Below are 16,539 nucleotides of genomic sequence, written 5' to 3'. Positions count from 1 at the left end.
AGTCAGAAAAGGCCACTAATGGTTGATGGTGGTACACGGCTGACACAAGGAATTTCCCTTAATCGTAGGAAGATATTATATGCACCTTCCTTTGCAATATGGTTATGCTGTCATAACCTGTCTACTAATTCATCAAGCATATGCATGTAAATGATGTCTTCCAACTTGTTCAGTCTAAAGTTACACACATCTAGTTGGGCATCTAAAAAGCATCACCCCATCTTTCTTTTCAAACTCTTCTTTCTTCAAACATACCATACCATACCCTAAGCTATCTCTTCCTATAAATACCCTCTACCACACCACCTTATTTCAATCAACCCTCATCTCCTCTTCAGACCCATTAGATCAAATTCATTTCGGATTTGATCTTATTGGTTTTCAACTTTTAATATTTTCAACCGTTATCACCACCATAGTTTATTCTGAAAAACTGTACACATTTTGAGATTCTTTTCTCACCGGAGAGAATTTTGTGAGTGTTATCAAGATGGAAAAGGTTATCAGGTTGTCTGCAGAAAGGGGTGTGGTGGTTTTCACCAAGAGCTCTTGTTGCCTCTGCTATGCAGTCAACATTCTGTTCCAAGAACTTGGAGTGGACCCTGTGGTCCATGAAATAGACAAAGACCCTGAAGGCAAGGAAATGGAGAAAGCTTTAACTAGGTTGGGTTGCTCAGCACCTGTTCCAGCAGTGTTCATCGGAGGGACGCTTGTGGGGTCCACCAATGAGGTCATGTCCCTCCATCTCAGTGGTTCACTCACTAAAATGCTCAAACCATATCGATCTTTATCTTAAAGAGGACTCCACACATGCAGATTAAGACCTTGATTTGAAGAATAAGCATGCACTATATATATATATGGCTCGAATGATGAGCACCATCGATGCATGTGTTGCAAGTAGTTAATTTCTAGCATTTTATTAGCTATATAATTTAAATGTAATGTTATAATTATTCTTAATCATGTTTTATTTATAGTTGTATTGTGTTGTTGAAATATAAAGGCACATAGTGTTATTTCCAAACTTGGCAAACTTTGGTTATAAGAATTAAATGAGAGATGATGGTGGTGATCTGAAAAGCATATCTGAAAAGTTGCAACCCTTTATGGGAATCTAAGAAAAATCTCGACCACTTCTCTGCCTCCTTTCTTTTTCGGTGTTTCTACAATCTCTATAACCAGTAACCATTATTATTCAGTAAACTTGAAGTCATCCTCGTAACATGAAAATAACTGCAAACACTTGCTTTTGAATACGAGTGTCCGGTTTTCCTTGTAAAGAAAATATTCTGAGGTAAAGATCTGTGCGCATCATAAAAAGAAAAAATCTTAAATGGCATGCAAACGCACTGTGGTTTTGTCTGTCTCAATCTGCTACGTGACCATGTCTGTTAAAGGTCATGGTTACTTTATCGTCATAACACACCCCACATGCAGCCTTAATATTCACCATCGTATTTAATGTATTTAACGTCGTCCTCTCTCACGCACAATCATATTTTTGATAATTTTGTTTTAGGTTTAAATATGTTTTTATTTCTCAAGTTTTAGTGAATTTTGGAATTAGTTCCTTTTCGAACTTTTATATCAATTTAGTTCTTTATTTTTAGACATGTGTGGATTTAGTTTTTGTTACCTAATTTTATTAAATTTATTTGACATTTTAAATGTATTTTATGATAATATTTATTAGGTGTAAATAATTTAAATATTATCATGAAATGCGCTTGAAACGTCATATAAATTTAACAAAATTTAATTAAAATGACTAAATTCATGTATTTTTAAAGATGAATGACTAAATTGGTCAAAAGTTTTGAAGAGGGACTAATTCCAAATTTTACTGAAACTTGAGCGACCAAAAACATATTTAACCTTTTTTTATGATATGAGATGAAAGTAATTTTGAAATATAAACAAATAAAAAAAATGAAATCTACTTAAAAAAAATACCATTTCATATTGTAAAACAAATTATCAAAATTTAATTTGTAAAAAATCATTTTATTATTTATATAATAAAATGAAAATGTATTCATGGACACATTATTTTTGTCTATATCTTATATATTTATTTTTTCTTTTTATTCTTTTTACTTATCACATAGCATAATTTATAAACCTATTTTGTTCTCTTTCTAAGTATATAATAGATAATTAATACACATTTTTGTGTCTATAAATCATTACTTTTTTATATTGAACACCTTTTATCAATTATATTTTCTTTGTTATACAACTAACAAGTATGACATTTGAAAAAAATCAAAATTTTAAATAATTGCTAATTTAAAAATTATAAATTACAACTATAACTGTTAATTAAAAAACTTGAGGTAATATAAAAAATAAAAAACTACAATATTTTAGTTATCACACACGTATTCTATATTATCTATTATTTTAATAGTCACCTAAATAACATAAGTTTAAACTAGTCACCTAATAAATAACATAACATTGAAAATAATAACTTCAGATGTTTAAAAAATTAAATTATCATCAAAACTCAATTTGATCTAATGAATCTAACTGAATCAAGGATATATGTAAATCAAATATAGTTATAAGTTATATACAACTATATACAATTTAATCTCATAGTCACATTGTCTCAACCAATAATCTCATTTCATCATCAAAATTCAATGATTCAAATCTCAATTCAACAATAAAGTTCAATCCAACATTGGAACATCCTAGGGTTTAAAAGCTTTTAAGTTTCCATTCTCAATATTATCATTTCTACCTTATTTGAATATTCTTCATGGAAATGATTTCAAACACTTAAAAAAACTAGTGAAGTCTTGACATGCTTTCACATAATCTGATTAATAAACCCAAAATTTCACTATGAATCTAAAATAACAAAGATTGATTTATTATTCAACTCAACTCTTAATTGCAAGCATAAACATTAGAGGTGTCAATTTGGTCCTTAGTCCATGGGCCAGTCCTGACCCACTCTTCATAAAACTCATTTTAGGGGAGCCCCAAATGAGGGGGCCAAAACAAAGCCCCAGCCCCCAAGGCCTCTTTAGTCCGAGTTGTCAGGCCTGTCCAGGTCGTCGGTCCTAGCCGCATCGTCGGGCCCGTCTGGGTCGTCTGGCCCATCCTTGTTATCGGTTTCATTCAAGTCGCCAGGCCTGTCCGTGTCGTTGGGCCCGTCTAGATCGTCGGGCTCGTCTGGGTCGTTGGATCCGTCCGGGTCGTCGGGCCCGTCTGGATCGTCGGGCCTGTCCCACAAATAATAATATATTTTAAAAAATAATATATTTTTCATGTTTAAGATTAGAGTCCATGGGTCGGTCTTGACCCACAAGACTTTTGTAGAGCTTTTGGCCCTGTGAACTTCTTTGATGGGACTTTTTTTCAACATGGACTTTTTTGGTCCTAGCCTACATGGCCAAGGCCAAGCCCTATGGGCTAGGCCAAATTGACACCTCTAATAAAAATTCAGTCATAAATGCAACAAGAAAAATGTGAAAATTAAGGATGTGAGAGGAAAAATCTTACCAAAAGTAAATATGATGAGATCATATTGTCTTATAGTTTGTTGTCTTCTAATTTGTGTACTTTGATTGAAAAAAATTATAAAAATTAGTTGAAAACTCAAACAAAAAGTCACATATTTTATATTTAAAGAGGTAATAAATGAAGAGAAAATTTGGTTTGTATAATTTATAAGTTTTATAACTTCTAAATAATAAAATATTCATTCTTCATTTAATTTAAATTTTCTTTTATAATTTATAAAATAAGTGCCTTAAGTTTATGTTAAAAAAGTCAATCACATTTAAGTTGTACACTACTACTTTGAAAAATTAAATAAGTTCTTTATTTTAAAAAATAGATATTTTTTTACATAATATTATGACTTTTTAAAAATAAAAGACGATATAGTTATTACAAAAAGAAAAAGTAATTACGAAAAATACAATAAAGATGTGTACAATTTGATAAAAGAAAAAAGGCAACACATGTATGTTAGTGTAGGCTTAAAATTACTTCTAGTACTCCAAATTTAGGATACCTTATTATCTTTAAATTTTCAAAAATTAACTTTTTAATCCTTCAATTTTTCGAAATAAATTATATATCTATGACCTTAAAACAATGACACGTGAGCTTAAACCAGCTGCATGGATTCTTTAAAAATTATGAATTTTTTAAATTTGTTATTTTTCACGACATCAAAAATTTATCGTTAAACCTTGTGCCATTTTTATTATAAAAGATTGTAAATAGTTTAATTTCTAAATTTCATAAAATATCTTCGTTGGAGGCACTACTAAAATTTTTAATATTATATGAATTTTTTTTTTCAAATTTGTTAAAAAGAATTGTAAGAAAACACTTTTTTTTCTGCTATTTTTTTTAAGAATCTTAATTGGTAGGTAATTTTTTTGTGGGTAATTATTTCCTACAAAATTATTAAATTCATAAGTATTTCTTACAAAATTTATTGTAAAAAGTGTTTTATACAAAATATTTTGCAAAAAATTGGCAGCAATTTCTTGCAATTTTTTTTTCATAACAAAAATTTATAAATATTTCCTACGAAAAGAATTTCAAAATGAAATTGACAGGAAATATGAGTTTTTTTAGTAATGAGCATACTAATAAAACTAAAATAATATATTTATATGTTTGAAAGAAATTTTTCTGCTTACAATTAAATAAAATATTAATTAAAATACTACAAGAAAAACTTAAATAATGACCAAATTTAGTGACTAAAAATAATTAATCACTATAATGACCAATTTAGATACTAATTTATAAATTAAAAATTATTTGTAACTAAATTAGTTTCAAAATATTATAATTGGTTTCTAAATTGGTAACTAAAATAGTTTTTATTATGAATTAGTTTCTAAATTAGTCACTAACATTAGTTACCTAGGTTTTGATTATCAAAGAAATTGGTTTCTAAATTGAACTCTAAATAATCAATTAGAGACTAATTTAGTGACCAATTCATTTGGTAGAAAAATCTAGATTGTTAATGTTAGTGGCCAACTTAGAGACCAATTCATAATAGAAATTATTTTAGTTACCAATTTAGAGACCAATTATAATTTTTTGAAACTAATTTAGTTACTAATAATTTTTAGTTTATAAATTCGTATTTAAATTGGTCACTATAGTGGCTAATTATTTTTTGTCACTAAATTTGATCATTATTTAAGGTTTTTATTATAATGAAATGTGATACTATAATTTTTTGAAACTAATTTGTTACTAATAATTTTTAGTTTATAAATTCGTATCTAAATTGATTATTATAGTGACTAATTAGTTTTTTACATTTATTTAAGATTTTTATTATAGTGAAATGTGATACTAATAAAAATAAAAAAATATACTTATATTATTGGAAACATATTCTTCTGCTTACAATTAAATAAAATATTAATTAAAATGTGAATTTTATAAAAACTCAAAGAAAAAATCAACGTCTTATAAATGTAAGCCCAGAAAAAAAAAAATCTAGATTGGTTAATAATGTCAATGATTTCTTCTAATTTTAGTAACTACGACAAATTTTATTGCAAAATTGCAGAACTAAAATCTAGATTCTTTTTAATAAGAAAACAAAAATAAAATACTAAAGATTAAAAAACACCTAATTTTTTTATGTGTAATAATTTTAACTTCTACATATTTGTGTCTTTTATAAGCAAGCTTTACATATAAACTAGATAAACAAATGTAAATATACTAAATATGATAGTAAGTATACTGATGTTGAAATTGAGGATAACACCATTGATAATTTAAGATGACACTATTAATCTCATTTTCATTTTGTGTGTAACTCATACAAATCTAATATTTTATATCTTAAAACTACTTTCATTTTAAATTTTACTTTTCTATCAATTATTTTGTATTTTGAAAGGCAAAGAATGTATAAATGTTTCTTTTTTTTATTTATCCAATGGCATATTCGTTTAGTAAAATGAAAAAAAAGGGAAAATATATTCATTTGTATTTAGCGCATTGACTTTTAGCCTGAGTCAATCAATGACCATCGACTCAAGTTAGTATGTCATAACCTTCGATTTATCTCGATCTTCGACATGAGTCGATCTGAAATTTGATTCGACTCTTTTCAACCTCTAACTCATCCTGGTTCGTTTTGACCTTCCATCATTTTGACCTATTTCAACTTTCGACCATGACCCATCGTATATATCTTTTTCTAAGTCTGGTTATCTTAAACTTCGGTCTAAAACAAATTGTAATGAAACTTTGATTAATATTTTTTATTTATTTGCTAAAGTTTTTATATTTAAGAATTCTCTTTTCTCTCATATTCTCTCTTTTGTCTTTTGGAATATTGTTACCTTCCTCTTAAGATTGTTATTTTTCATCTTGCATAATTGATAATATATTGTATTACGGAGGCTTGAAAATTCTTCTCATGTAAATTATACCACTTACATGAATTAAAGAGATCAAATGGAGAAGATGAATAAGTTGAATGATTTGGAAATAAAAGAAAAATAGCATTATAAAAAAAAGGATTAAATATATTTTTGGTCCCTCAAGTTTCAGTGAATTTTGGAATTAGTCCTTCATCAAAATTTTATACCAATTTAGTCCTTCATCTTTCAAAATGTGTGAATTTAGTCCTTTGAACCAAATTTTGTTAAGTTTATCTGATGTTTCAAGCGCATTTCATGATAGTATTTAAGTTAACATTGAAGCAAAAATGTGTCAAACAATGTAAATAATTTAAATACTATCATGAAATGCGATTGAAACGTCAAATAAACTTACCAAAATTTGGTTAAAAGGACTAAATTCACGCATTTTGAAAGATGAAGGACTAAATTGGTCAAAAGTTTTGATGAGGGATTAATTCCAAATTTCGCTGAAACTTGAAGGACCAAAAACATATTTAACCCTAAAAAAAAACTTACTCTAACATGATGCAAAAGATAATTTCTTTAAAAAAATAAAAAATAAAAAGTGAAAAGTTATGTTTAATAAATTAATATATTTGTTAGTATAAGATTAGCGTTAAAAGTCTGCCTAATGTTGGAAGTTAATAGAGTAGGTTTTGTTGATACGAATAGAGTCTGCTTAATGTTGGATGTTAATAGAGTTGCTTAAATTGACTCCAATGTGATGCAAAAGGTTAATTTTAAAAAATTAAAACAATGAAAAATTAGTTTTAACTTCTTTGATAAATAATTTTTTTTAGTTGATGATCAATTATATATTATGAATTTGTGTGTGTTCATAGCAATGTGAATCGTAAATTATTTTTAATTTAAAGGTCTAAAATTAAATATGACACTTACTCAGTTATTGTTTTTCTCTTTGGAGTTTTATATGAATCTCATCACATTTATCTTTTTCATTTACATTCATAAATCTATTTACAGTGATATCTTTCATCCACATTCATTTCTCTTCACCCACATTAATCTTCCATTACAACAAAATGTCTCATTAACAACTAATTTTAGTGAGAAAAAGTTGTTAGTCATTATAGTAGCCAATTTAAATACTAATTTACAAAGTAAAAAATTATTGGCACTATTATGAATAAAAAATTATAATTGGTCGCTAAATTGGTAATTAATTAATTAGAGACTAATTTAGAAACTAATTTCTTTGGTAGCAAAAACCTTGGTAGCTAATGTTTAGTGACCAACTTTCTTTGGTAGTCAAAACCTGAATAGCTAAATTTTAGAAATCAATTTAGAAACCAATTATAATTTTTTATTCATAATAGTGACTATTTTAGTAATCAATATTTTTTTATTTTGTAAATTGGCATTTACGTCACTATAGTGACTAAAAATTTTTGTCACTAAAATTGTTGTTAATGAGGCATTTACTTATAGTGTCCTTCATTCACTCATCTTTTTAATGCACACACATCTTCACCTATATCTTCTTCTCATCTTCTTCATCACATTCTTCTTCTCATATCCTTCATTTATACACATGTCCTTCGTCCATATTTATGTCCTTAAGCCACACTCATCTCCTTTATTTACTACAAATTTTTATTTGTGTTTCATTTTTGCTAAATGCAAAGTTGTTGCACAATATTCCTTTTAAAGTTATTATCATTAGCGTCTGTCAAACTGATGTCACTACAAGAAAATCCTCAATTAGAAATCAATTATAGAAATTAAAAATAATTAATTATTATAGTGACCAATTTAAATACCACCTTATAAAATTAAAAATTATTTGTTACTAAAATAATCACTATTATAAATAAAAAATTATAATTGGTCACTAATTAATTAGATATCACTTTAGAAACTAAGTCATTTTGGTAGCCAAAACCTAGGTAGCTAATTTTTAGTGACCATTTTTCTTTGATAGTCAAAATCATGGTAGCTAATTTTAAAGATCAATTTAGTGACTTAATCTTCTTTAATTAAAAAAAAAATTAAAAATTGATACAATGAATTAGTGTTTGTGATTTTAGAATCTCACACGCATGTGATACAAATTCGATGTTAATAACTATTTAACATTGATTTTTACTTTTTAGTGTCATTTTTTCATTTATGCCAAATATATATTTTCTTAGAGTGTTTGGTGATACTAAAACAAGAAGAATTGGATAATTAATTATAATTCAATTTTTTATTAATTTATCATCAATTTGGAAGAAAAAGTGAAGAAAGGGAGTTAGAGAATTGTTCTAAAAGATATTTATTTATGAAGACCGTGAAAAACCAAAGTTGGAGTATAACTAATGAAGACAAATACATGTTAGTGAGTATACATTTAAAAGAAAAGTAAAATTAAAGAGACAACCTGAGTAAAAAAGTTGGAATATATAAAAGGTATGTGTTATATTTTGTAGAAGATTTGTATAACAGGGAGTAACCATCTTTCATTGCTTTAATGCCAAAATTGAATATGGTTTGGGTGAGTATAAACCAATCTCATTAGTGTGTTGCATAGTGACATGACATCTACATGATCTTCTGGTAGGTGAAATTTGTTTGGTAACAAAGTGAGGAGGAGACTATATGTGAGAAAGAAGATGAAATATTGTATTATGTTATTGGTTGTTCTTGCCGTATCGATCCCGTTTGAACACCGAGAAGCAATACAACAAGTCACTCTAAGGAAAAAGTATATCCGTCTTCCTCTCCTTCCTTGCCCCTTATACCGTCTTGCCTCCGTGTTCTGAAGATCCTGCCCATTATCCGAGTTGGTTCCGAGTCATGGGGGATCGTCTATCGTGATGGCCTCTTCCCGGGTATCCCGGGGGTCGTGCTTCCACGGTTTTGACCTCTGGAATGTACAGGAAATGAACCGTTTGATATCCTTAGTTGGGCCGATCTACTTGGGCCCATAGATCAGGTTGGACTCGGGTGCGCCAGGCCATTACACTAACCCTCCGAGCTTTCGGACAATTTTATTGGGAGATAAGGTCGCCACATTTCCCCTGCGCGCGTGAGTCCTTGTCTTTTCCAGACACTTATTCCCTAACCAATAAGTGAGCGCCACGTGGGCCATGTTCTAGAAGTTTTTCAACTGCTAGAAGAGCTTCAAGCCTTTTCCCTCTCAAATGACAATATTTTACGACCGCGTCCCTTCATTTTCTCTTCTCTTCCTCTTACGCTCTTCCTCTTCACTTTTTGCGCGATACCGCTTGCGCCGCCACGCCTTTCCTCACCAACTTAGTGTTTTGTTCTGCTCTCTATTAGGTATCTTATTTCCCTCCTTGTTTCGTCATTTCTCCGAGGTTTTGCTTGCATTGGGTTTGTCTGCTTTTTCGTCTTTTCGCATTTTTTCGCCTGTGCTGGGTTTGTCTGTTTTTTCGTCTTTCCGCATTTTTCGCCTGTGCTGGGTTTGTCTGTTTGTAAAGGTGTAGTTTTCTAGGGTTGCTATGACAATCTTTGGCCGGAGTTTTGGGATAGGTAATATTGTGTCACTCTAAAAATACTTACTTTAACTATAACACCACTTAGTTCTAAGCCGCATTTTTGGTGGTTTCTAGAGGTTGTTTTGCCCTAGTGGGTGGTTTTCTGGTTTTACCTTTCTGAGCGGTTTTCCGGTTGTTTCTGGTTGTGCGAGGGGATCCCTAGGTTGGAGTGCTTGATTAGAGTTTTTTTTCGAGCGAACTGATGACGACCTATGACGAGTTGTATTCTTGGGCGCCTTTAGAACTCCGTCAGGAAGTGTCGAGCCTTAACTCTGACCAAGTGATAGATCGGTTTCGTCAAGGGCAGAGGTTATGTCAGAGTAACGAGGCGGACGTTACCGTGGTTCGCTACGGATTAGACGAGCCTGTATGTGCCGACATCGAGGCCGATTTGGCTTCGGGGCACTTCTGTTTTTTCTACTCTACCTTATTTTCTAAGGTTGGTCTGAGGTTACCTTTGAGTTCTTTTGAGAAGACCTTGCTAACCGAGCTGAACGTAGCCCCTGCTCAACTCCACCCTAACAATTGGGCTTTCATCTGAGCTTTCCACATCCTCTGTACACATTTTGGGGTAGTTCCAAGCGTGAACTGTTTCTTTATTTTTTGAGATGAAAAAGTCAACAAAAAAGGTGTGGTCTTCTGTGAGTGGTGTGGGGGGTAGAGGTCTCCTGACCCTGTTTCAGTCATCCTATAAGAACTTTAAGGGCTCCTTTCTGAAAGTTCAAGCGTTGCCCCAAAAACCCGACCTGCTGGAAGGTTTTCCCTTGTACTGGACTCAGCAACCGAACATTATTGGGGCGAGACAGCTCGGAGATCTCGAGCCGCAAGAGCGAGAGCATTGCTTGCTGCTGGAGTAGTTGAAAACTGTCTTTGAAACTAAACAAGTGCTGAGCTATGAATACCAGCCAGCTAACCTCAAGCTTTACATCGGTTTATTTTCGGATAATTGTTTTCTTCGCTTGTTTATTGTTGACCTCCCTGACTTTGCTATATTCTCCTGCAGAGTCAAGAATGGGCATGTCCAAACAGGATCTGGCGAGGCGTCTGAAGAGTATCCGTGCACCCCTCCTGCCTCGTCCAGCTGTAGGTGAAGTTTCTGCTCGAGTAGTCGAAACTCTGCGGATTCCTTCCGACGATGAGGAGACTGTTTCTGAATCTGGGCTTAAACGTCGAAAAAGAGGATTGATCACCCGAGCCACTACCGAAGCCATGGCGACGTCAACCCAGTCCCGACCTGAGCAGACAACCTCATCCATTGGCCCGCTACACCTCGAGGGATCAAGTAGTGGTGGTCAAAGTTTTTGGGATTCGTCCTATCAACACGTGTCGCACTCCTTAGCGCACAATGTGTTTGAAGGTGACTTGCAGTGTCTGCTGAATCAAGACTTCTCCTCAGTCCAAGAAGACATCTGTGCTTTTCTTCATAAGGCCGAGGTGTCCACCATCGCTTTGTGCAAAAAGTTGAACCAGATGAGTGTGACTGAAGAAAAGAAAACCAAAGAGGTGTCTGCTGCAAGAGTGGAAATAGCCAGGCTAAATGCCGAGCTAGTTGATTATGAGAGTTTGAAGAAGAGACTAAAAGAGGAAGAGGCAAGATCGGCAGAGCTTGGAATCGCGCTGAAGGAAGCAATGAGAAAATCTGACGAAACTGAGGCTCGACTTCGCCAGCTAGGAGCGGATGTTGAAAGAGTGAAAATGATCAGCTAGAGTTCGGACAAACTCTAGATACCGAGATAGCAAAGGATCTTTCGCCTGATACTCGCCCGACACTTGTCCTGTGACCAACAGGGAATCACTTTTCGCCAAAAGGTTATGGATTCCGAGCTCCTTGGCGAGTAGCATCCCAGCTATAAGGGCCTCGTATTCTGCTTGATTATTGCTAGCTCGGAAGGCGAAGTGTAGTGACTGCTCGATTAAAGCCCCTTGCGGATCCTCCAGGATGATTCCTGCCCCACTTCCTTTGGAGTTCGTTGCTCCGTCGACCGATAGTATCCAACTCGCCTCTAGCTCTTCTTTCTGCATCGGCGATGATGTCAACTCAGCCAAGAAATCAGATAGGACCTGGGCCTTGATCGGGTCGCGAGGTTCAAACGAAATGTCGTACTCGGAGAGCTCAATCGCCCATTTCACGAGTCGTTCGGAGACTTCGGGCTTTTGAAGGATCCGCTTTATGGGTTGATCGGTCATCACCGAAACTGAGTGTGCTTGGAAATAGTGGCGTAATCTGCGTGTGGAAAAGAGCACAGCCAGTGCTACCTTTTCAATCTTCTGATATCTGGCCTCTGCTCCTCGGAGTGTTTTGCTGACGAAATAAATGGGTTTCTGGTCCCCTTCTTGATCTTGCATTAGGGCAGCGCTTATAGCTCGGTCTGTGACAGTGATGTATAGTTTTAGAGGCTTCCCATGTATGGGTCGGCACAAAATCGGTGGGCAACTCAACTGTTCCTTGAGCTGTTGAAACGCCTTTTCACACTCATCGGTCCACTGGAAACCCTTTCCCTTGCAGAGACACTCGAAGTAGGAATGCCCGTGATCTCCAGCTCGCGGGAGGAAACGGGACAAGGCCGCGATTCGGCCTGTCAGCCTCTGTACTTCCTTCACGTTGGTAGGACTCCTCATGTTCATGATTGCCGAACACTTATCCGGATTAGCCTCGATTCCCCTTTCGGTAAGCAAGAAACCTAAGAACTTCCCTGCCCTTACTCCAAAAATGCACTTGTCTGGGTTGAGCTTCAGACCATATTTATTGACGGTGTCGAAAAGTTCCTCCAAATCTGCCGCATGTGCACCGGCCGTATTGGATGCGACCACCATGTCATCCACATACGCCTGCACCCTGTGCCTGGGTAATGGCTTGAGAATCCGATCCATTAGGCGCTGGTAGGTGGCTCCAGCATTCTTAAGGCCGAAAGGCATGACCTTATAGCAATAAGTAGCTGCTTCACCCATGAATGTTGTTTTTTCTTCGTCTTCCGGGTGCATGCCGATTTGGTTATATCTCGAGTAAGCATCCATAAAGCTTAGGAGACCGCAACCCGAGGCGTTATCAACCAACATGTCGATGTTTGGCAGAGGATAGGAGTCCTTTGGGCAAGCACCGTTCAAGTCAGAGAAATCGACGCACATCCGCCACTTTCCATTTGATTTGCGTATCATAACTACATTTGCCAACCACTCTGGGTATTGGATTTCTCTTATATGTCCTGCTAAGAGGAGTTTCTTGGTTTCCTCCTTGACTGCTACCAATTTTTCTGGTGCCATTTTCCTCCTGCGTTGCACTCGGGCTTTAGCATTAGGGTCGACATTGAGTCGGTGAGTGATCACACTGTTTCTCTGAAGAACTCCAACCAGCTCGGTCCGGATCGATGCGTCCAAACCGCCTCCTACCTTGACCTTCTTGTTGTCGCCCAAGTTAATTTCCTCCACCCCTCCTACCAGTTGAGGTCTTTTGTCCTCCACGCCTAGTCGAGGGTCGAGATCGGGAAAGTTATCTCCCTGAGGGCCACGCAAGGAGAGGGCATACATGGACCTTCTCACCTTCAGACTATTCTCATAGCATTTTCTCGCCACTGTTTGGTCAACCTTCAGTGTGGCGACTCGCCCTGCGTCCGTTGGGAACTTCACTTTTAGATGAGAAGTGGATACAACTACTTCTAGTCGGTTCAGTGACGGTCGGCCGAGAAGAATGTTGTATGACGAAGGTGCCTTCACGACTATATATCGCACAATTATCGTCTTTGCGGCTTCTCCATCCGAGAAGGTCGTTCGCAAATTTGTATATACCCTGACCTCCACAGCGTCTCCCGCAAATCCAACCAGTACTCCATCGAATGGCCGAAGCTGTTCCAGCGGTACGCCCAATCCGATGAATGCATCTTAAAATAACACATCTGTCGAACTGTCCTGGTCCACCAGAATCCGGTGGACCCATCGTCCCATGGCGATAACAGAAATTACCACTGGATCATCTTCATGTGCGACAACGTCAGTCCGATCTTCTTCACTAAATGAGATGGCGGGTGTGGACTTACGTGGTAAGAGGGCTGCGGTCATTACCACGCTTCGTGCGTACCTTTTTCTGCTTGCGGAGGTTGGTCCTCCTCCTAAGAATCTACTCGCTATAGTGTTCAAGTCTGCGAAGATGGACGATACGTGCTCGGACTTTTTTTTATGTTTCTCGCCATCTCGCTTCTGCTTTCCTCCGAGGGATCCTCCTCTTAACCTGTGTAACTGATTGGCCAAGGTAACACACTGCTTGGTGTGATGCCCATATGTCCGATGGAACTCACACCATTCTTTGATGTCTCTACCGAGGATCTTGCTGGTTGGGTCTGGCCATTTAAGGTCTTTCGAGATGTCTTTGTCCGCCAAAGCTTCTGCATGAGTCCTGGTTCTCGTAGAATTCCGTTTAGCTCCCGTTCCTCGCCCGAGTCTGGAGAGCGAAGCGCTAGCAACGTAAGGTAAGTATCTTTTGTCTATTTTCTTGGAAAAAGAGGCTTCGTAGGTACGCCGAACATCTCGCGGCTTTATGTCACCATTCGCACGCTTTTCCTGACGACGCTTATGCCTCATTACGTCCTCTGCCTCTATATGTGTGGTGGCCCGAGATCGGATCTCCGACAGAGATAAAGCGGGGATCCTCACTAGGGACTCGCTGAAAGTATTAGCACGCAAACCCTTCACGAATGCGTCCACTAATATTTCCTCGTTCGGGCTCGAGATGTTGGTACACGCGTCACAAAAACGGTTCAAATACTCTCTCAAAGTCTCGTCGGGATTCTGCCTTACGTCAAAAAGATCAGCCATTTTGGGCAACTTACTTCTGTTAGCGGCAAATCTCTCCACAAACGTTCGGGCGAGCACAGCGAAGGATGAAATTGAGGAACGTGGCAAACTGTCGAACCATTTTAAAGTCGTGCCTGCTAATGTTCCCACGAACACTTTACATCGCACCGCATCATTACCTCCTGAGACCAACATCTGTGCATTGAATGCCTTGAGATGTGCCTCGAGATCCGAGTTCCCTGCGAAAGAGGGAATCTTTGGGATGATGAAGTGTTGAGGGACGACCTCGGCCATGACAGCAGCAGAGAGTGGGTAACCTTCCTCCGGCATAACGAGCTCTGTCCACCTACTCCTTTCTTGCTCCTCCCTGATTTGCACGCGTCTTAAGAAATCGCCATTTGCGCGCTGGAAAGCATCTTGCCCTCAGATTGTCTCCTCCATCTGCCTTCTAGTTTTCGCCACTTCCCGGCGTGCTGCTAGATTATCAGCATTAACCTCCTCTGCACGCCGATGTGCCTCATCAACTCTGTGTCGGATGAGTTCGTTTTCCCGTCTCAATTCTATTATCTGCTGTAAGAGCTCCTTGGCGGTTGGTTCCGGAGGGGCGTTTTGCGCATGATTTGTCTGATAGTTAGACCCGTGTTCCAGACTTTGGACCATTGTATCTCAGATCGTGCTTTTTCTGGGGTCGGGGGAATCTTTATTACCTGACCCCACGGTAGGCGCCAAAATGTTCTTGCCGTACCGAGTTCCTGTATCCTTAGAACTTAAGGATACAGAGGTACGAGCCTATAGAACAGATCATGTTCAAGTAAGGTCGTAAAATATTGTCGTTTGAGAGGGAAAAGGCTTGAAGCTCTTCTAGCAGTTGAAAAACTTCTAGAACATGGCCCACGTGGCGCTCATTTATTGGTTAGGGAATAAGTGTCTGGAAAAGACAGGGACTCACGCGCGCAGGGGAAATGTGGCGACCTTATCTCCCAATAAAATTGTCCGAAAGCTCGGAGGGTTAGTGTAATGGCCTGGCGCACCCAAGTCCAACCCGATCTATGGGCCCAAGTAGATCGGCCCAACTAAGGATACCAAACGGTTCATTTCCTGTACATTCCAGAGGTTAAAACCGTGGAAGCACGACCCCGGGATACCCGGGAAGAGGCCATCACGATAGGCGATCCCCCATGACTCGGAACCAACTCGGATAATGGGCAGGATCTTCAGGACATGGAGGCAAGACGGTATAAGGGGCAAGGAAGGAGAGGAAGACAAATATACTTTTTCCTTAGAGTGACTTGCTATATTGCTTCTCGGTGTTCAAACGGGATCGGTACGGCAAGAACATTGGTTATATTATGGATCAAATGTGTTGAGTTGGTAAAAATAATATATCTTGAAAAATTCCACGTCACTTAGGATAAGCAAGAGAATGAGTGATATAATGGACTCTAAGTCTACGGTGTTTCTTGTCATAATCAAAAATATTTTAAGTTTGTATTTGACTTTTCTTATACTACTGTAGTAGAGTGTTGTGACGTTTGGATTAAATTCTTGCTTTGAAGGGTGTGAGTGTACATGGGATCAAAAGACATGGGGAAGTTGTGTGTGTTGTAAACATTTTCACATAGTGTTATTCTTTGGTTGTCATTAGATAACAGTCGGGGTTTTTTTTTCTGACTATGGAGCTTTCACGTTATATTCTTGAGTTGATCTTATTTCTCTATTGGTAAGGTGATTCTCGGGGGTAAAGATGGTGATATTGTTCATTGATGACGCGTTTTTCCCAACAAGTGGTATTAAAGTTTTTTGGTTTTATAGGATTTTCTGAGTATGCTTTG

At 36.5% G+C, this 16,539-nt stretch overlaps 2 protein-coding genes across 2 annotated transcripts; one reads left to right on the top strand and one right to left on the bottom strand.

The window, feature by feature from the left end:
- The first annotated feature begins 298 nt into the window (after positions 1 to 298).
- Positions 299 to 1,027, top strand: LOC114190843 (monothiol glutaredoxin-S11). Its single transcript, XM_028079889.2, has one exon. It carries the CDS (start codon positions 491 to 493, stop codon positions 794 to 796), a length of 306 nt encoding a protein of 101 aa, XP_027935690.1. The 5' UTR covers positions 299 to 490; the 3' UTR covers positions 797 to 1,027.
- Positions 1,028 to 11,625: 10,598 nt separating this feature from the next.
- On the bottom strand, positions 11,626 to 15,037 carry LOC146884755 (uncharacterized). The gene is made up of 3 exons (XM_085676018.1): positions 13,880 to 15,037; positions 11,693 to 13,762; positions 11,626 to 11,643 (listed from the first exon to the last, which is right to left on the bottom strand). Exons 1-3 carry the CDS (start codon positions 15,035 to 15,037, stop codon positions 11,626 to 11,628), a joined length of 3,246 nt encoding a protein of 1,081 aa, XP_085532144.1.
- Between the last annotated feature and the right edge of the window lie 1,502 nt (positions 15,038 to 16,539).

This window comes from Vigna unguiculata, chromosome 7 (genome assembly GCF_037176805.1).
Source record: "Vigna unguiculata cultivar grain cowpea cultivar isolate G323 ecotype 2 chromosome 7, ASM3717680v1, whole genome shotgun sequence".
Lineage (NCBI taxonomy): Eukaryota > Viridiplantae > Streptophyta > Magnoliopsida > Fabales > Fabaceae > Vigna > Vigna unguiculata.
The sequence above is the reverse complement of the archived record's forward strand: the minus strand, read 5'-3'. Positions and strand labels throughout refer to the sequence as shown.

Coding starts and splice junctions, on each gene's coding strand:
- LOC114190843 (XM_028079889.2), top strand. CDS start 491: ATGGAAAAGGTTATCAGGTTGTCTGCAGAAAGGGGTGTGGTGGTTTTC.
- LOC146884755 (XM_085676018.1), bottom strand. CDS start 15,037: ATGCCGGAGGAAGGTTACCCACTCTCTGCTGCTGTCATGGCCGAGGTC. Junction 13,763..13,879: donor CACATGAAGATGATCCAGTG/GTAATTTCTGTT, acceptor CCGCTGGAACAG/CTTCGGCCATTCGATGGAGT.